The 22,169-nt window shown below is 42.0% G+C and overlaps 2 protein-coding genes across 2 annotated transcripts; one reads left to right on the top strand and one right to left on the bottom strand.

The window, feature by feature from the left end:
• Positions 1-6,666: 6,666 nt before the first annotated feature.
• On the bottom strand, positions 6,667-12,645 carry prdx6 (peroxiredoxin 6). Its single transcript, XM_048251807.1, has 5 exons — positions 12,487-12,645; positions 10,883-11,039; positions 9,152-9,298; positions 8,685-8,831; positions 6,667-7,060 (listed from the first exon to the last, which is right to left on the bottom strand). Exons 1-5 carry the CDS (start codon positions 12,576-12,578, stop codon positions 6,935-6,937), a joined length of 669 nt encoding a protein of 222 aa, XP_048107764.1. The 5' UTR covers positions 12,579-12,645; the 3' UTR covers positions 6,667-6,934.
• Positions 12,646-12,806: 161 nt separating this feature from the next.
• Positions 12,807-21,401, top strand: plpp6 (phospholipid phosphatase 6). The gene is made up of 2 exons (XM_048251806.1): positions 12,807-13,700; positions 16,340-21,401. The coding sequence occupies exons 1-2, from the start codon at positions 13,232-13,234 to the stop codon at positions 16,705-16,707; spliced, it is 837 nt and encodes a 278-aa protein (XP_048107763.1). The 5' UTR covers positions 12,807-13,231; the 3' UTR covers positions 16,708-21,401.
• Positions 21,402-22,169: the final 768 nt, after the last annotated feature.

Below are 22,169 nucleotides of genomic sequence, written 5' to 3'. Positions count from 1 at the left end.
CGTCAATGAGTCCCGACACTGAAAGACCGGGTACACGAAACTTGGTGGGCATGTAACCCCACATGGATAGCATGGAACCATCATTTTTCGTTTTGATCTGTAGCCCCCCCGCTGGACTGGACCCCCCGAAAGGAGGGTAGGGCAGACACAGTTTTCTGTGAATATCTCGAAAACCGTAGGGTTTAGGAGGACCTTTTTTTTTTTGTATTTTGATCTCAAGGGGCCATGTCAACCCATTCCATAACCACTCATTTCATGTATAAGCCACCTAGTTAAACACAAAAAAAGTAAAAATGAGGTGTTGTAATTGAAGGTATCTGTGACCTAACATAGTCAAACTGCACGAAATTGGAAGTGTAGGATCATTATGACACCCTCTGTATGCACGCCAAGTTTGGTGGAATTCCATTCATGGGGCCACACAATAAATTAATTTATGTTACTATACACCAACTGGCCTGTAGGTGGCCGGAGACAGTTTTTCTGTGAAATCTCGGAGAACCGTAGGGCCTAGGAGGTCCACCTTTTTTTTATGTATGTAGGTCTTAAGGGGGCATGTCAACCCATCCCATTACCACTTATTTCATGTATAAGCCACCTAGTTAAAAAATTTAAAGGAGCAAAAATTAGGTGTTTTTCATCACAATATCTCTGGCTGACAAGGTCAAAACTGCACGAAATTAAAAGTGTAGGATCATTATGACACCCTCCGAATGCATGCCAAGTTTTGTGTACTTTCGTTCATGGGGGCCTTACAATAAAATAATTTATGTGTACATTTAGTGACGCACACCAACAAGGATTCCCGACACTGAAAGACCGGGTACACAAACTTCGTGGGCATGTACCCCCACATGGATAGCATGGAACCGTCATTCTTCGTTTTGATCTGTAGCCCTCCCCGCTGGACTGGACCCCCTAAAGGAGGGTAGGGCAGACACAGTTCTCTGTGAATATCTTAAGAACTGTAGGGCCTAGGATGACCAATTTTTTCCGTATGTTTGCCTCCAGGGGTCATGTTAACCCATTCCATGTGCACACATGTGCATAAACAGATACACACGCACACACACATACATTTACAGTAATCATAATTATGACACATACTCACACAGTAGACATATGTACGCATGCATGCACATGCACAAACACACACATAATGCAGGCAAACACACAAGCACGCACATACACACACACACACACACACACCCACACACATAAACACAAATTTGTACACGCACATGCACACAAATTCAAGAATTTTTCCCGTCATCTACTCCTGAATTTTTGGTCATTGATACCGGGACACCAACCACCGGGTACATGAAATTTGGTGGGTATGTAGCCCCACTAGACTTTTACAGAAAAATTTCATTTTAGGCCCCCGGGGACCACCACCACCCCCACCCCGTGCTGGGCCCCCTGAACCGCCAAAAAAAAAAAACAGTTTTTCCTAAATAACTACCTGAACCGTGGCACTAAGGATGAAGAATCTTTTTATGGTATGTTGGTCTCAAGGGCCCACATCAACCTGGCTCATAATCACTCATTTGTGATTTGCACCCCCACCCCGGTAAAATGAAAATGCAATATTATTCTGCTTTAATCGCCCCTATCTTCAGTTAAGATGTTCAGAACTGCACCAAATTTTATGTGTATGATTGACCTGGCATTCTCTGGGGTATGCCAAGTTTAGAGAATTTCATCCATGGGGGTCTAAAAAATTAGGTTATGTGTACATTTAGTGACTGTACACTCATTGGCCTGTAAATGGCGGTGCACACATATACACATGCACACACACAGGCACCCACATACTATCGGTATTAGGACTATGTTCACATGAAGTGTAATTCCCATTTCTTCTTGAAGCCGAAATAAATCTGAGGATGTTTATCGGACATGCTTGGTTTTTACTGCAGGTACGTTAATCTTGTAATATCAATAAGGACCTAGGTAATGTTACCGTTAGCGTTGGTTGAGTGATGGAGGCCCATTTGATTGATTGCATTTGTAGAAAACTATAAATGCGGTTATACCAAGCAAATTGATAGCAGCACTGTTTGTATCTTTCGACTGTCATTTATTGCACGTGCTACAAAATCATTCTATGCAATGGAAGATTTACCAAAGTTACAGCGGTCTGATACAGTTTTGCCTATACATGCGTGAGACTGAGACGCGTGTTTATTTTGTTTTAAGTGCGTGCGTGGAGTAAAATATGGAGACAAATTGAAGTGTGATTTATTTTCGCGGAACGGATGTCCAGGACTGAGCGGCGGTCATATTTTGTACCGCTATGCTAGTTATCTATTATTTATGCACGTATTTCATATATTTATTTGTGTGTTTTTGTGTGTTATTAAAAGCTTCTTGGAGAAACAAACCACCAGCTTGATGTTGACGTTGATCGCAGCATTATGTCAGGAATGGGAATTGTAGCAAGAAAAATTATAGAAGAATGCCAACGACGAGCCACAGGACGGGATCTCTTTAAAATGTATGACGATGCCAAGGATGCATTTGCAGAGGAGTCTCACAGAGGTTTTCTCGCCACATTGCTCCTGCCACATTTATTCAGGGAGGACCCCAATGCCATTTATTTCATCAACAAGGTATGGTTTATTGTCAGTAGGTCAAAATGCTGTCTTGATACGTCTCAGCAGTTTCCTATAACATTTTTTGCTCTGCCCTAGGACCCAGAGGTTCCAACGCCGGTACTAATCATTACCGGAAACTCCTTCTTGGAGGCTACGTTTGGTGTGCGTCTGGACTACACAGATATCCTCACCCACAAAGTTGATGATATCACCCTCGGGCTTGCAACTTTGATGTCAATTTATTTCGTGTTCTACATAGAATACCACACAGTGTTTCCCATACATTGACTAATCTGTGGCGGGGCGCCACGAAATAAAAATCGGCCGCCACAGATCAAAATTCTATGTTTAATTTAATTTAATTTAATTTAATTTAATTTAATTTAATTTAAATAAAATATAAGGTCAAATCCTTGCATTGCCATTGAGCTGCGCTTTTTACGCACGCAGCCTTTTCTTGCCCCGCCCCGCTCTCTCTCGTAGCCTGCTGCCACTCCTCTGCATGTGCTTTTAACAAAATATTCACGATTGTTGAAGGATTGTTGTTGCCACATAGAAGCATTGCATAGAAGACATCTGGCTAAATTGCTATTAAATCCGCATCGTGACAAATTTGTTCAAAACTGTTGCATTGAAGTGAACTCTGCAAAGGTCTTATCACAACATAGTTTAGTCTCTTCAATGTAGCCTACTAAGTTAAGTTATGAAATCAAGCAGTATCTCAAAGCTAACGTTAGAATACTGTTTGGATGTCGAATTTAGCATGCTTAGCCTACTTACTGCTGCTTGTCAGTGTCGTTGAAGGGCTCATTTTATTGACTCTGACACTGAATGTTTGCAAAATCCCGATGTAAATGGAAAAGTGTTTTCCAAAATTCAAAAGTGCTTGAGAAGTACGAACCTTTATTTTAACTATGTAGAACACGTTATGAATTGCATCCACACATCAGCAGCATTTCAACTGTGCTACAATTGCAAGGGTTCCCTCAAACGTCTTAAAGTGACAGGCACTCAATTAGACCTATACACTACCAAGACGATCTTAATACAACCCAACCCCCCGTTGTCCAAGGCACCTGCCGCCACAAATTGAATCCAATTCTGTGGGAAACACTGCCACAAAAAGGTCCAAAACACTATTAGTTTCATTGAGACGTACCTTATGTCCAATACACCAGAAGGAAAAATCTCTCCCACTGTCATTAAAATGGCTAACTATTTGTTTTCTTAAGCATACTGCATTGTCTAAACAGTCATCTCATTCTCTCTCTTGCTCGCTCGCTCTCTCTTTCTCTCTCTCTCTCTCTCTCTCTCCTCTCTCTCTCATTTGTAAAACATAACAATACATGTGTGTGTGTATAAAATGTACATATATATATATATATATATATATATATAATATATATATATATATATATATATAATATGTTATAATATGTCATATAATATGTTTTCAAAAGGTTCCTTGAGGAACCTCTCTGAACAGAAAAGGTTCCTCCACAGTGGCAATTGTGAGGAACCCTGAAAGGTTCCTTTAGGCCCCTCCAATTCTAAGAGTGTGTAAGCATGCTAACACGTAATAACACTCGTTTTTGGTTTGTTGTAATGTTTCACGTTCAATAACGCACTCGCTGCTGTTTATCCCATTGAAATAACACTACACGCAAAGAGCTGTTTGGAACTGTTGAAGCGTACGTGAACCACGTGACCGCGTGGCGGCGACTTCAAAGAGTGTCGCAACTCTCTTTTTCTATGGCTCTGATTGAGCGCAGCTCAGTAACTTATCCCGGATGTCTTAATTCTGCTTTTGTGCAATAGGCCCCTGTTCTCACATTAGCTGATTGTGATTAGTGTAAATCATTGTTGCCTTATTACCAATTATTCATTATACTACACTTGTGTGTAGTGCCCACACTCCACTCACATCTACATTATTATATATATATATATATATAATATATGTCTAAAACCACATACTTCTAGTACACTTCTAGTGTGCACTGAGCGCTTACTTCCGTATGATGCCTATAGGAGAATGATTGAAAGTAATCTAAACAATAACAACACAAGGGAGGTGTGTAATGGCATGAGGAAATGGTTACAATCAGAGCAGCAGCTATATGAGTGAGGACAGCTTGGCCAGAGCCAACAAGTTTAATTTGTTTTCTAACCGATTTGACTCTGGAGCCACTCATCCACCCTCTCACGCTTCATCTCTTCAGACCTGCCCAGTAAGCACTCAGCATATCCAGCCTTTCTATGGTCCCTTCATCTGTAACTATTTCTTCCCCCCATTCACTACCACAACTCCTAGCCACTATCACAGCAGGTGAAAAGGCAACTGGAGCGTCTTCAGCAGGCAAAGCAGCAGGCCCTGATGGACTGAGTGTGGAGGTGCTCAAGGGATCTGCTGAACAACTGCAGTGGTGTGCTGGGGATGTGGCCCGAAAGTGAGGGATGCTAACACACTGAACAGACTTATTAAGAAAGCCAGCTCTGTCATAGGAGGTGGAATTCAGCTGGACTCATTGGATGTAGTGGTAGAGAGGATGCTTCACAAGCTGATTAGCATCTTGAACAACACCTCTCATCCCCTAAATACTACACTTGTTGAGCTGAAGAGTACCTTCAGTGGCAGGTTAATCTCCCTCAAATGTTCCTCTGAGAGACATAGGTCATTCCTTCAAATGGCAATCAAACTTTACAGCTCTTCACCTCTTTGACGCAGTAATGTGACTGATGACTGAGGTGATATGACTTTATTATTATTATTATTATTATTATTACTACATGCAGGACAGTCCCTTACGAAAACTAAATGTTTGCGGCAGATTTGACAAATGAGTTCACTAGAAAATATCACCAGAAGTTTTTCCAGTGTTGGCCGCTAGAGGCAAACTTCCAGCAAAGTTCTGGCAACAATGAGAAGTTTGCCACTAGTGGCAAATGTGTTCGCCAGTGATTTGCCATTACACTTAGCCAATAATGGCAAACTTCCAGTGACAAACTTAATTTGCAAATTTGCTGCAACATTACCAAAAGTTAACCACAACTGTTTGCCAGAAACCTAATTTGCATGTGAAAGTATGACCTTGTATGATTTCTTATTCTTATTCTTCTATATATACAGTATACAGGTTTTTATGCCTGTAATTTGATAAAGAGTGGAGAAAGTGACAAGAAGCAAGTTGGAGAGATAGATGGGGTGGAATGGGGAAATGACCTGGGTCGGGCTCAAACCCGGGTCCCCATGGACCAAAATGTTGTATGGGCACTATAGTCAGCTGGGCCACAGCGCCCCCCCTAAATGTACAATTCAATATCAAAATAACCTGTTTCTTTCCACTTTTTAAAATAATAAATTGATTGATATATGGTAAAAGCATTAAATTTGAAACAGAAAGTGGATTTGATCAGATTTAGAATCGTAGACACCTCGGATTTGGCCCCTGGACTGACAAATATAGATTTTAATAGGTGGAACAGGAAGTTGCAAAAGGAACGCCCCCTGAAATTCTATTCTGATTTCTCAGCAAGGTTGAGGTTTTTACACGGATATGTTGTCACTCCGAGCTCCAAGTTGCTTTACGAGACAACTGGAACGTGGCATAAGACAGCTGACAAAAACACCTAACATGTCAGATATCCAAGCAGACTGGACTGGATCTGGAGCATTGATTATTACATCTTCTAATCATGTGTCGTGAGCCTGCTCAAACTACACAAAACAGACCAGATTCAAAAGTTGTTGGATCCGACTGATTCTGGGCTGAAATCAGTATCTGCTTGGGATAAGTCAGCACCAATTAAAGGCTCCATTCATCATTTAATGACATCGACGCTCATAGAGTGTTTTGTAACATTTTTAAAATACATAAATATACACGAATAAAGTATTTTGACCTTCAAACCCTTAAAATTCAAGAGAGAAAATACGAATATCCAGAGGTTGATATACACCACACGTGCAACCAATGACAGGAATATATTTAACAGTCATTGTTTGCAACAAACACACAATTACATTCCCCAAAGGTCACAGAAAGCAGCAGATAATTCAAACGGGTATCTATGAAAAGATTTATTTCATGTACACTGACGTAAGGCACTATAGATATTCTGACACTATGTTTAATTGTTCCCACAAAAACAGTGTATACAGTCAATATACTTTCTTCCAGTTGTTAAAGGCTGTGTGTAATTAACTATAAGTGCTGCTGTTTGGTTAGAGGAGAAGTATGAAGAGTAAAACATGTTACTTTGCCATCACAGGTGAAAATGTATTGCCAATACTGAACAGATCATCTAAGCACAATCTGTCTGGACAAGTTGCTTCATGGCTGTGTGTAACGCAGGTATTTTTTTCCAGAAGGCACTTCTTTAGTGGTGAAGCCGTTGGGGAAGAGCTTCTTTGCCTCCTCATCAGAAAGGGAAGGGATGACCATGACCTTCTCACCAGGCTGGAAGACAGAAGAATCACAAGGTCACAAGGGGATCAGTGTCCATTTCAGATTATACTGTTGACACTGATGTGATGACAAATCACAGCCTACTGTTTTTTAAGTATATTTTTTGGGCTCTTTGCCTTTATTTGGATAGTAAAGTTTGACAGGAAGTAAGTGGTAGAGAGAGAGATCGGGAAAGGGCCACAGGTCGGACTCGAACCTAGGTCACAGGTCATACGGATGTGGTGGCCAGTTGCCACATACATAGCACAAACATTTGTTTAATGAGAGCATTCCAAACCTATTGTTCTATGATATTACTTTATTGAAGACTGGGGGTATAAACATTGTTACAATGAGTATGTTTACATGGACATTCATATTCCGTATTGACCTTATTCGGAATAAGACAATATTGCGAATAACGTGTTTAGTTTAGTTGTTAATAGAATATTCCGTTCATATTCCCGTTTACATGTCACGCAGCATATTCTGATTAATAACGACTTTATCAAAGTTCTAAAAGTTTCTTCACTGAATGTTTCCATAGTAAACTTATCACTACCTAAGCTATACTGCCACTTATGTTGCTACTATGCTGTCTTACATGTGTTTCTTCGACCCAAAATGTAGCCTACCTTCTTCTTCATTCCCAGCATCTTTTCTGAAGCTCCGCTTCTAAATAACTTTGAAAACTTTGCTGCTAGAAGGTCACTACAGAAGAAATACCATGGGCCGTCAAACTGTTTGTTGTCATTTGCCATAATGCTGTGCTTAATTGTCGTGAATATTCCAAATGAACGTCATTATTGCAAAGAACATGCATACAGCAAAGAAGGTGTTTATATGTCTAGAACGTACCTCAATATTGCAGATTTAAGATTTAAAATTATTCAAGATTAAAGATGAAACCTTAATCCCGTTCAATTTTAGCCCTCCTATACAATCTGGACTGTGGTCATAACATATACATCTTATAACTTTTTATTATATATGAAGAGTTTGGTTCAAAAAAGCTATATCTCCATTTTAAAAAAAAATATTAAAAAGTAATTTGATTGTGTATTTGCGGTAATATCAATACAATTGCAATTGTGTTGTTTTGATTGAGTAAAAATCAAACAATACCCAATTACAGTTCTACTGAACATTACTTGAAAAACAAAATATTTCAGAAAATTCATTAAAATGGAGGATATAGTGTTTTGAAACCAAACGCCATATTGTTCTTAAAGTATATTATATTTTCTTGTCAAGCAATTCTATTATGTTTACATTCTTGTCGTCATAGTCATTGTTAATATTTAATAATAAGCTAATTATTCATTGCTCAAGCTTATTATTCATTGCTCTTCAAAAACTAAATCAATTCACTTTTGCACTACCACCACTGCACACACTCTACCATAGCACATTATCATGGTCAATGCATCACATGGTGAGTCCATATCAGACCTTTGTAATCACTTCACAAAATGTTTAACTCTTTAAATTTTTACATTTCTGTGAGTGATTTTTATGTATGTGAGATATATGTGTGTTTGTTGTGTTCTGGTTGTTTAAACTACTGGATGCCTAAAATTTGAATAAAGTATCTATATATCCATCTATCTTTTATGATAAAGTTGTACATTTTTACCTTCCAGTCGACTGGTGTGGCCACTTTCTTCTGGGCCGTCAACTGCAGGGAGTCGATAACCCTCAGCAGTTCATTAAAATTGCGCCCCGTTGTGGCAGGGTACAGAATGGAGAGCTTCATTCTCTTGTCCGGGCCGATCACAAAGACCTAAAATAGTCACACAAACACATAAAATACCCACAAAGAAGGAAGTTCAAAAGATCAAGTATTTGAAGCTGCTCTTTGGTGTTGGGATTCCAATAGTTGAAGGAAAAAAGTGAATCCAAGGCACTCTTCCTTAGAAAAATATGTATACAAATATTTTTCTAAAGAATTTGATTCAGTTTTTTCTTCATGTAACATATCCATTTTGTTTACTGTGCCATACATATCCAAAATGGCAATTAACTGGATGTACATTTTCAAAGTAAAAAAATAACATAAAAAAGGCCTTCAGAAAAATAAAAGTATGACATTTTGACACTCACACAGCGAGCAGTCAGGGGCACGCCGTCCTTATCCAGCTCATCAGGGTCGAGCATCCCCAGCTTCACAGAGAGCTCTCTGTTGTGGTCCGCAATGATGGGGAAAGGCATGGGGCTGCTTGCCTGCTCAGGGTGGAGGGCCATCACATCCTATGGAATGGAGAGAATGGGGGGAGTGGAGGAATAGAGAAAGAGAAGTGGCCTTGAAAATTGTGTAAATACCGACTGCATTTTTAGTTGTGTATTCCACCCCTGAACTTGTACAGTAACTTTTCATTTTAAACAAAACAACATCTAATGTAAATAAAAATAATATATATATGGTCACACACACACATATCCAGTACAAAACTGTAACCCATTTGATTTGTATTCATTGGTCTGAGCTGCAGGGCGGAAAATAAACCGCCGTCAGATCAGGCGGAGTTCACCCAGCCGAAGTATTCATATTATTTATATCATAATTATTAACATCACACAGTTGAAAGTGAGACCGTTTATTTACTGTAGTAGGGAACAGTAAATTTGTTCTAAACACCCATCAACATCTGCATTTGGTAAAGATCCATGGAATGCCTTATCAGCGCCTGGCCATCTGACAAATCCAGTATTGTACTGTGGGATTTTCACTGGGAAAGATCTGTAGCAGTGTGCTAATAGAGTTCATTTGAGGAGAGAAAGGTTGTGAAAACATGGAGCCAAAGAGAAACGTAGAAGAGGATATGGGGAACTAACAAACTCCAACAAAGCGGTTTAATCTCGGACACATCTACATGCCTTTCCTCTGCACACAGTTCAAAAAATCTGCCAAGAGGACCATTTGTGAGAACAGTAGCTTTAGGCGGGAGGCGCTGCTCTCTGGTCCAATCAGAGAGGACCCAGTGTAACATTCAGAATCAGGTCAGCCTCTGAAACTTTATTGTCCCTTTCTGATCATTGTAAGGCTTGGAGAGCACAAAGGGGTGGTGCTGTAGTAACCTGGCAACCCGAGAAAAGACCCAATCAGCTTTGAGCCTGGGTGTGTGTTTCTACATGCACCTGCCCCTTTATTGGCCTCCTGACCCCCTGTACTCTGAACAATGAAACACAGCCATCTGTGTAAGTAGTTTAGACGTCTTAACTATTGGTAGGCCATACAGAGATAAAGTGTACAGGTGGTACAAAGGAGCTGAATTTGACAGGAGACAGGCATTAAGTAAACATTCCGTGTCAATGTGGAGATTTAGAAATAATGTGTGGTGTAGCAAAGAGTAATATGTATCTAGAAGTGACGATTCAGTAGTTGACATTTCCGAAGTTTCACAAAAAAATGAACTGACAAATAGATTTCTTTTTTAAATAAAGTATATTTTGGGACCTTTTTGCACATAGTCAGTTGGACAGAAATGAGTGACAGGAAATGTGTGGGAGAGAGATGTATTGGGGAAACCCGGATTCAAACCCTGGTCCGTGTGGACACTCTGACCCAAATATGGTATGGAAGCTGCTGCCACTTGTGCACTTTACACCCCCAACAAATAAATACATATTGAAACAATAATACATATTTGTCTTGAAAAGAGGTAAACTATGAGAAAATCTGGAGGACTATACTAGTTTCCATTATTAGCATCAACACAATACCAGGGGTTCTGGATTTTGTGGCTTTTGGTTGACTGAGGGTTATACCTGAGGCAATGTAGTAGTGGACGTTTATGTTGGGCTTTGTGGAAGGACAAAAAAAGAGAGACAAACCTTGCTCCAGCTGAGATGGTCCGCCACACTGTCAATGGACAGAGCGATCATCTTCACATTGCGCTTCGCAAACTGGTCACTGACTTTGGCTGCGCAGGCCAGTTCTGTGGTGCATACTGGTGTGAAGTCACGAGGATGGGAGAAGAGAATGCCCCATCTGAAGAGAGAAGAGAGGAGAGGAAGAATAGATGATGCAGAGAGAGACACTCAAGGGGGAGAAAAATCTGTGGAGACCAGCCTAGGAATTCCTTAAAAATCTCTGGAGGTCTGCAGAGCAGGTGTCCGCAATCTGGCATGGTCAGAACAGTAATAAATAATCCAACTGCTGAAGTCTAAGCGTTTTGGGAACTATTACATAACAGCTGCTGCACCAGGCCAGATCGTGCTTCCGTTGCTCCAGTTTTCCCAAGGTTGTACGTGCAAATCACCACAAGAACAAACTTTTAGCCAGATGTGCTTCATACTTACAGTGGTAAATGTTATCCTATATATCCATACGCAATTAGCATGATTCCTCCATTTCCTTTAGCAGGAAAAGGGAAGTCTGAGATATCAGGGTTTTTTTTTTTACATTTTGTGACCTTTGGCCTCAGTCAGATCAGTGTATTTTTAAATCGAAATGAGGAATCAATAGGAACCAGAATCAGAAGAAAATTATACAATTTGAACAATACCAAAACAGTCCAAATGCACAACATCATGATTATCACATGCACTGTTGCAGTGCCATATGATTAGGGAAATGATAACCATATGACCTGGAGTCATGCAGTTTTGCTATGGGAAGTTTGTACTTGGGAGAGGGAAGGAAAGTGCAACACCCTGGATGCCTGAAGGACCACTCCCTTAGTGAGACCACAGGACAAGCTGCCCATAACCTTGCAAACCTCTTCAAATCACCACATCACAATGCATATTGCACTGAAACCAATCAGCCAATTATTAAAGTGCATTATTCTGTGACGAGCATGAACTTATGTGAATAATGTGTATTCACATAGCATTTGACTCAATGTGTTTCTAAGGAAGAATGAGTCATGACTCAGCAGGATTTTACAGCATTGAGACAAACATCTCACTGTGCCAGGGTCATTAACACTATTGCTGCCCAATTATGATAAAATGAAATGACTTTACACAAATTATAACACTGACAAATAACACTATGCTGTTATGGGCCTATGTAGGCCTACTCAAAATGACGTCGCCTAAAACAAGCAAATGGCGAGTGAAAACCTTCATTCGACATATTAATTATTCTGCTGTTTCAAGTGTTACTGCAATATGTGGAAGGTATAACCTACGGGAGTCCATCATGTGCTTTGCAACGAAGACAGTACGCTTCGTGTTGGTCAAGTTGAGTTGTAGGCTAATCAACGTTAGCCTACATAGGGACGCGCTTTAAATATATGTGGCCCTACTACTTTGGTTTAAAAAGAATAGTAGTTAGTAGGCTAGTCTAGGCTTAAAGGTTCTGTAACAACGTCTGCTTCCTCAACCGATATGCGAGTCGCCGTAAAAACGCTATCGGTATGCTGACATTTGCTTAACGTTGTTCAGAGACCTGCAACTGACCAAAATAAGTAGGCAATGTGGCTACTTACGAGTCTCCCAAGAAATCGTGAAATTTTATTTTGCCGATTGTTGTATCAGCTTCGAAATTTGGAAAGACATCTCCCAGCAATATTCCCGGCATGTCTGCAGTTACGGTCAGTCCCCACCAAGATCAAGAGGCAGTTTACCTTTTTGTAAGATCGGTAGCCTAATCGGGGAGGGGTGAACAGAGATGGCCATCATCATCATCATCATCATTATGTAAAAAGTCAAAGGGTTAAATAAATTTGGAGTGCACTATTAGCCTACAGTATTAAAGTTATTAATTAGGGTTTCAATCAAATATTTAAAAATACATATGCTACATAGGCCAAGTGCGACCACTGGTGTTTCTATGTGGACTGACCATTACAAAAGCTAATTCTTTAAAATCATAGGCTACTTCTAGAAGGCTACTGTGTTACAGAAATCTGGCCTGACGTTTCGCGATTTCTTTGTATCAGCAGCGTGTTAGTTTCACATTTTGTATCACATTCATTTCCTCTTCGGCGATTTACTTGTTGCCACCAGTTTGCTTCATTTTTGTCACGTGTCTGAGTAAGTTTATTTCCCAGTTACCCTTGCGTGCGGCAAAACAAAGATGGCGGGAGCCAGCTCGGATGCAAAAGCTGCTGTCACCTGCTGTCATCTATGAAGTGATGAGCTGAGAAGGGAGATTGGCACCTAGACGACGTATTTTATCTACAACCACTGTACTGCAACAGGATTGCATCGTATCCAAAAAAGTAAATCAAAATGCCTTCTCCAAAAGCAAAAAATAATAGTGGACGCAGTGGTAATTCTCCCGGTGGCAACGGGCGTTATGAGTTTATGTCCCTTAACCGACGTCCACAACATTTGTTGCAGCGACAAGGATCCGACCCGACATCGGCTAGACTACGTGCATCTGAGAGCCCGAATCGTCGTCGAGGTTCGGGTTCGTCCAATTCGTCTACCGGCGGACAGCTCCCGGAAGAAGACTGTATGCGACTGAACCCATCTATCGTCGGCATCGCATTGAGTTCATTGTTAGCCATGGACTTGTGGCTGTCGAAGCGTCTGGGAGTGTGTGCTTGTGAGGATTCCTCCTGGGGAAGTATACGGCCGCTGATGAAACTGATCGAGATTTCTGGACACGGGATACCGTGGCTTGCTGGTGCTGCTTACTGCCTCTACAAAAGCGATAGCGCAGCCGGTCAAGAAGTCATGCTCAACCTACTCATGGGTAAATGTCTAACTCACTGTGTAGCCTACTTAACCTATTTTCCGCTCTAGGCCTATGTCAATATCCTGCCCACCATAAACCACCCTACCTGTATTCCATTGCACGCCCTCTTCGATCCTGTCTCTTGAACCTTGATTTCGTCAACCTACCTGACTACAGACTTAATCCATCATCTTAATGCCTTTTCTCGCTTTTTAAGTAATGAATGGTTTTTTTCCCTTGATGTGTCTGAATGGTTGCATCTCTAATAGGGCTACAACTGTGTAGCATTCCCCATTATTAAAGCCAACATTAGCCTAATTCTGCAATATACATGCATTTTTTAAATGGCCTTTGCTGGTAAAGGACAGCATGCCACTTGCAGTCTTTCTGAGTAATAGGCTACACATCTGACTTTGATAGGTTCACTAAATCGCAAAACTCGACAGTTTTTGATATGCTTTGACAGTGCCCCTCCTTGACTTGTTTGTTGGGACAAGTGCCAGCTCTGACAACACAATTGGTCAGCCTACAGAAGTAACCTACTGTAATGTGTTGGCCTACATTTGCAGTCTCCCAGCATTCCTGTATGGAAATGCTAAAATCGCCAGCCTCGTCTGAGGTGTTCTTCCAAGAAAACACGACTCGCCAGTGTTGGCTGCATGCGCTGGCTGGTCTCCGACGCCCTCTCGGACTATTGTTACTTTTGTCTTCTTTTTGTTTGTACAGCGTTTTCGTCTGTCACCCGGCCATTTTACCAAAACCTGAACTCCTGAACCGAACGACATCAAGGTAGCTGGCTGGGCTGGCCCAGTATTCACACTCGCCTGGGAAGTCTACACACACCATCACCCACACTACTGATGTACTGCAGACCCACAGCCAAGTTATCACTTACACACGCAGGGCAAATTGCACTGAGGGCTCAATCTAGCTAGTTATTGTTAAACCCCCTAGACCAACGAGCCTTCTTGGTGAATTAGGTAGGCTGACCTTAGTACCCTATTTGTTGTTTTCGTTTGACGTTTGGATTTGCGGAATTTGAACCCTCGGTTGTAACCGCTACAAACAACATTTTAAGCTCTTATCGCTCTCCCTCACTCTCTGTTTCTCTCGCTCTCCCTCACTCTCTGTTTCTCTCGCTCTCCCTCACTCTCTGTTTCTCTCGCTCTCCCTCACTCTCTGTTTCTCTCGCTCTCCCTCACTCTCTGTTTCTCTCGCTCTCCCTCACTCTCTGTTTCTCTCGCTCTCCCTCACTCTCTGTTTCTCTCGCTCTCCCTCACTCTCTGTTTCTCTCGCTCTCCCTCACTCTCTGTTTCTCTCGCTCTCCCTCACTCTCTGTTTCTCTCGCTCTCCCTCACTCTCTGTTTCTCTCGCTCTCCCTCACTCTCTGTTTCTCTCGCTCTCCCTCACTCTCTGTTTCTCTCGCTCTCCCTCACTCTCTGTTTCTCTCGCTCTCCCTCACTCTCTGTTTCTCTCGCTCTCCCTCACTCTCTGTTTCTCTCGCTCTCCCTCACTCTCTGTTTCTCTCGCTCTCCCTCACTCTCTGTTTCTCTCGCTCTCCCTCACTCTCTGTTTCTCTCGCTCCTCTCACTCACTCACTTTGTCTTTCACTCTCCCTCACTCTCTGTTTCTCTCGCTCTCCCTCACTCTCTGTTTCTCTCGCTCTCCCTTACTTTCTCTCTTGCTCCCTCACTCTCTTTCATATGTGCAGGCAGCCTACTGCCACACTGTTCTGTGCTGTGCTGTGCTCTGTCCAGTCCTGTGCTGTCCTGTGCTCTGCTGTGCTGTGCTGTCCTGTCCTGTCCTGTCCTGTCCTGTCCTGTGCTGTGCTGTGCTGTGCTGTGCTGTACAGCACTTCTGACAGATGCCACATTAGAGAGGGATAGAGAGGAGACGGAGAGGGGGGGGGTGAGAAGTGTCACCTCTCAATGAAAGAACTGCAGCTCTTTACTGCCACACGGGCTAAGTACTTGGCACTGGACCAAGGCAGTGTGTGTGTGACAACGATCATTGGTGTGCGTGCCCACGTGCGTGCGTGTGTGTTGCACTGACTCCCTCACTAATGTTTGCCAAAGGAGGAGGGGATAGAGATTGGTAGGATGGAGAAATAAAGATAATGGAACATTTTGATGTTACATTGGCAGCTGCCGACTAGAAATTGCAGTCAACTGATAATTTAATTTCCATTTATCAGCTGGAGTCACAACTGATATTGATATTTAATTAAATATGATTTTGTCTGTTCAATGGTAACAGGAGCAACCCAGTTTTTTTATTAGCAGTTTTTCCTAGCTTGTTCCTGGCAGCTCTCTGGCCATTAGTCCTTATCTGGAGTCCTTATTGTGCCAAAAGGATCTGAGAACGGTTACATTTCCTAGGGTGTGTAAAGAGCTCAGATGTATGTGTGCATGTGTCACTGAAGCAGGCAAGCACAGATGCATGCTACTGTAGAACTCACAGTGCCAATACTGACATTTATTGCCTGTTCACACAGCAAGGACAGGCTGGCGTTTTCAAACAATCCCACTCTGGAACCCTTTTTTGGGCTCCAGAGGCACCTAAAATGCCGTTACTGTTTTTGTCATTCTTGTGTGGATGGGGCCTTAGCTTTAGTATAGCTTTTCAAAGATGTGTGTGTGTGTCTCTCTCCCCCTCAGCTCTGGTGTTGGACCTGATCCTGGTGGGCATAGTGAAAGCAGTGGTGCGCCGCCGACGCCCAGCCCACAACCGGATGGACATGTTTGCCACCTTCTCTGTGGACCGCTACTCCTTCCCGTCGGGCCATGCTACGCGGGCCGCCATGTGCGCCCGCTTCGTGCTGGCCCACCTGGTCCTGGCGGCGCCGCTGCGTGTGCTCACCCTGCTCTGGGCCGTGCTGGTGGGCTTCTCCCGGGTTCTTCTGGGGCGCCACAACGTCACCGACGTGGCCTTTGGCTTCGGCATGGGCTACTTCCAGTACAACCTGGTGGAGGCGCTGTGGATGTCTCCTGCTGCACTGCCCGGCCTGATGGGACAGTTTGCGTAGAGTGATGGGATAGTTCTCGTAAGAGGAGTGGAGGATCACAAAGGGGATGCATGGTGGTGGAGGTGTGTGTTGGGGTGGGGGGTGCTACAGACTGTAGAGTTTTGGTTACGCATGGAGAGAGATTTTAGAACTTTACCTTCTATTCCTGCCACGATTATCTTCCAAGGCTGTCCATGTGTCCCCATGCCTCATTGCCTGCAAAGAAAAGAGATCATTCAGTCATCACCATCATCAAACCACCCAGTATAGTCTTTGATTACAAAACACTTTACAGCCCCATAACACACCTGGCTGAGTCTCAGAATAGACTATCTCTGAGTGTACTTGAACAAGAGTGGGGAGAGGAATTTTACAGGATAGTTCCAGCTACCCGCAGGGAGTGTTCTGCCCCCAATACTGGTGCATAGGGGATTGTGTGTGTGTGTGGGAGGAAGTCTGTTTTTGGTGTTTCAGGCTTGAAGTGGAGCCTGTGGTACCACAGGCTATATCATTGCACTGCTAGCTTTCAGTGTGAAGTGTAAATCTTTACCTCATTGTGTTCATGCTCTAGAGCAGAACTTGATGGAGGTGTTTGTTTTATCGTACATTCTTGTATAGAGTACATTTATTTATTTTTCTTCTCACTGATGTATGTCGACGTTCTGTCTCGTCATGCTGAATCCATCATGCAAAATTGCAAATAGGTACAGTATATGTGTTGTTTATGTTTGTTATGTTGTTTTTATGCTGATTTTTTTCCTGAAAGAAATGAATAGGTATTATGATGGAATATGGGGATTGTGTTTGTTTTTTCAAATGTCTGCTTTTGTCCCATAACTGTTAGGAGGCCTTTATCTAGGAAATTGTGTGGGAGGAGCAGGCTTCATTCAGTTTCTTTTCCGTCTTTTAGAGTGCTGGGCCATGTTTACATGGACGCCTCTTTTCCAACTAGAAATGCAATAACGACTCAATTGGAAAATAAATTGTCATATAAACACCTCAAAATTCCTGATCCGATCATAATTTTAATCGGAATGAAAGAGGTGGTGTAGTCCGCTCCTATTCCGAATAAACACCCATGTAAACGGTCATTCGGATTGACTGCTGTATCTTCTCAAAGACAAGTAGGCAACAACGGCTATTCCAATCAAAGATTCTAAAACACTTGAGAGCACCAATCGGAATAGAACGAGACGGCACGAATCTTTCGGAATCGGAATAGTTTCGGAATGACAAAAAAACAGTCCATGTAAACGTGGCTATTGATAAGAAAGACGAAAAAAAGGCTGCACTTTGCAAAACTGTTTATTGCAAAGACTCGTTTCAATGTAGTGCCTTATTCAGTGTGCTCAAGTGAATGAATGCTAGGTTACACCCTTACATACACCCCCATAATCAACCAATGACGATACAGTAACATTCAATACAATAATTAAATTAAAGCAGTCCATCACTTATTAGTTCAACACGTTATAGACAGAATTATATCATACACAGGCTCATTTAAACAGCTTTTTCCTCCTTTACAAGAAACAAGACAAAGACAGGCCCTCATTCATGCCATTATGTGTGCATATAGACAGACTGATGGTTTCCAGACCCACAAACCTAAGTGAATTGGCATCATGGCCTGCAGTCTCTGTGAGCATGCAATTGCATACTACACAATTAAATCACTAAGTTACCGTGTGGTATTCTGATAGAAAGAAGTGGCACTATGAAGGCACTATGCTGTAACACGTCAGTGCAATAAACACTTGTATGCAAAGTGCAGCCTTTATTCCTCTCTCTTACCAGCCTTCATTTACAGTAGGACCATCCATATAGTATCAGTAGGCATGGCAGTGTTTACAAGAGTCCTGGTTCTATAACACAGCTGTGAAGTTTTTTATGGTTAAAGTGATGGGTGGTGTGCAGTAAAACTTTCTCTCAGGGCATGTTTTCCAAATTTTGGAAGCCAACTTACGCAAGTCCAAGATAGTGCGCCTGAGGGTACTGAGGGTCAACTGTGTCTCTTTGTAATCATTTAATGACCAGTGGTATATCTTATACTGAGGAGATCTTTCCAGAGATCTTTTCAGATACAGCTAACAGGTTAATATTCGACTGCAGTAGTGAGTTTGATGATTTAATATTTTGCTAGACTGACGCCAGGGTGTGACGCCAACATCTCTTGCGACGGAAACGGTCACTAGGCCACGTTAACTGAGGTGACTGACTAGATGAACAGTCTCTGTCCACACTGTCCCAGTGCCTGGCTGTCCTCATGGTAGATCACGGCATCCAGCTTTTTAGGATCTAATCATTTGATTTCATGGGCTTCATTTAAAGGTGCTCTAAGTGATGTTGGGTAACGTCACCGCTGTTGACGTTCAAACAAAACGAAACAGAGAGCTAGCTTGCTACTCCCTCCCGTGCAATTGAAACTTTCCTAAACTAGCATCTCATCTGTGAATTGCTGGAACAGTTTGTTATGTTTTTATGGTCCAGGTTGGACCAAGTTGTTTTTGTTGCCATTTTTGGGGCCTGAGCTGTCCACAGAGACCATGTTTTTTTACAGTGTATTCAGGGCACAGACAGCTAGCGGATGGTGAGGTGATGTTTGCAGTATGTGACAAAAAATGTTTTAGCTTAGAAACCGCATAACATCACTTAGAGCATGTTAAACGCCCTGTGTTAGATTGCTTTATGGCCATGATCTGAAATACCAAGATCTAAACAAAAATAAATCTTAAAAATTCATTTATAACATTGTTTCCCCAACACATATTTTACATGCAAATAATCTTCACTGATCAGATCCACCATTGACATTGCACTTTAATGATTGTTTATGTGGAGAGCTACTTTACACTATTCTCTACAAGTGAATGTAAATCGCCTTCATGAAGCATGAAGCCCTGTGTTGTTCAGATTTCACTTTTTTACTTGTCAGTTCATCTGACCTTGCTATTTTATCCCCTGTTCTTTTTTTGTCTTCTTCGTGGCATCTTCAGACGCTTTAGATGGAGCACTGCAGTGCATTCATCCTCGTGAAATTTCATCTCGCTAATACCCAGAGTGTCATTAAGGTGATGTCATTGTAAGTTTTATCCCTGCAAAACTAAAGGATTCATGAGAAGGGGAAACTCAGAGATGGGTTAAATTCAGGTGCAGTTGGCTTCTCGCCCTCTCCTACTGTGTAGAACAGGTGTGTCTGCAGCTGGTCCAGAAAGGGCAGGGTGGACGATGTAGCGAAAATATGTGATGGGATCTGGGCAAACTCCTTGATTTCTGCTCTGTTTCAACCCTCTCTGGTGAAATTTCACCAGCGTAAGATTCTGATACCATCCTAGCAATATCCTTGATACCGTCCCCTAGCAATATCTTGGATACCATCCTCACAAAATCATGGATGTTGCTAGGATGGTATCAGAATCTTAAGTTGGTGAAATTTCACCATGTGATGGGTTTTCCCAAATCCCATCATATATCTTCGCACCCTGCTCACCACTGTGCTTAGATGGATTGAATTCGGCTCACTTATCTTTCTCTTTTCCAAATCCTGCTTCCCTGCTTGTGTGTGTGAGAGAGAGGATAAATGGTTATGCTATGTATAAAGGCCACCAACTCTTAATACCCCTTCAGTGATTATTAAAACTGTGAGTGCTATCTATTATGCCTGCCCGATCCCCTTTTTCCCACAGGAGAGGATTGCGAGTGAGAGATAGAGAGCTCTAGTTCCATTTTAGCTCATGGCCTCACCCCCCCTCCGGCCAGCTCGATTGAAATTCCTCTCCTCATCCTCCCCTCTCCCGCAACCCGCCACCCATCCACCACCCCCCACCTCACCTCTCCATCCCCCCACTTTCCACCCCCGCACCCTGCTTCTTCGGGTCTTACGTAACCTCAGCAAACTCTCCAAAGTTCCTCTTAACCCTTTACATGCCTGGTGTGCTTTCTCAGAACCTCAGCAGGTCTGTGTATACGTGCATATTACTGTATGTATGGGGGTCCATGTTAATGTTTGCAGATTATTTTATACATTCCAAAAGTTTCAGCAATACCTGTGACCACTCTTAATGCATGGGGTTAATCAGCATGGGCTAGGCGACTCATGTACAGATCCTTGTCAAATGTTGATGCCATGGATGACCACTCAGTTTTTTTTTTACCAGTGTAAACTGGTACGTGCGTTTTGTTTTACACATGTACTATGCAGAGGGTTTCATCCAGGGAATACTTTTGTGACTTGCTAGTCTTCGATATCTCTTTAGCCATCTATTCTGTAGGCAACACAGTCCTCCAAGACACGTATTCTCAGACGGAGCAGTCCCTGCTGTTTTATTTCACCATTGCAATAATTTAAAAGCTCTGCCTTTAGGCTATTTTTTGCTCAAAGGACCAACTGCTGTATCATTGTCTAAATAAAGACTGTGGCAAAAGCCTGAATACACAGTTTTTTTTTGTATGCCTTCATTACATAAGGCCTCATCACCAGCTACTACAAAGTGAATATGATCTCAATAATAATCTTTGTTGTACATTATATAATCCTTAATCTGCTGTCAAGTCTTCTGTATGTTAAAATGTAAAAGATGTTAACTTGTGTGAATATATGGGTAGTGTGGTAGCAAACAAGAACAAGACTGTTTGTACTATATCTGTGGGATATGCTCTACAAACAGACCATAATGTGATTGTATTTTTAAATAAACGTGGAAGAGAAGAGCTTACTTTTGGCTTCAAAGAGTTTTTTTGTATTGTTGATAATGGCCCTCTGGACCAATACATTCAGAAATGTATTATTGTTCTGTTTTTAAAACAAGCTTTATATAGCTGCAATCAATCATACTATGAAATACACCAGAACAAACCATTCTATAGACCGACAACAGAAATGGGAAGGTTCACTGGGTGAAGGTTTTCTGCGCTTGAGTCTCTCCTTGCATGGAATACAACCATTTATGTCAAGAACCCCATCTTTGACTCCAGTCGATTTAGAAACTAGTTCCTTCCCTTAGAATGTGTAGGCCATGAAGGTATTGTATAGAACTGGACAGAGCGAGGAAGTAATGCTCCTATTCATTTCCATGGCCAATGCTAGGCTAGCTAATTCAGCCAAAACTATTCTCAGTGAGCTGCTGCCATCTTTAAAAATGGCATCCAGCGTGTTCTCTCTGCCAACATTTTTAAAAGAAGCCTACTGGTAGCCACAAATGATGCTGTCCATGAGGACTGGCTGATCTTCCTACCAGGGTAGTGTCAGTTCATCCACCAATTTGCATAGACACATAGAATATACTTTTATGTGCACCAGTAATGTGGCACCTAACTGGCTTGTTTGTGCAAATGTGTGTGGAAGTGAGTATATTATGTCGGACACCATTTTCAAAGATGCTGGTGGCCAACTGGCCTAGCTGGCTGAAGCTGGTGTAGACTGACCCATGGTCATTTCCTCTGATACCTACAATGAAGATTACCTCTTCATTGATTCAAAATTA

This window comes from Alosa alosa, chromosome 9 (assembly GCF_017589495.1).
Source record: "Alosa alosa isolate M-15738 ecotype Scorff River chromosome 9, AALO_Geno_1.1, whole genome shotgun sequence".
NCBI classification, from domain to species: domain Eukaryota; kingdom Metazoa; phylum Chordata; class Actinopteri; order Clupeiformes; family Clupeidae; genus Alosa; species Alosa alosa.
Note: the sequence above shows the minus strand (reverse complement) of the source record. Positions and strands in the feature narration are given on the sequence as shown.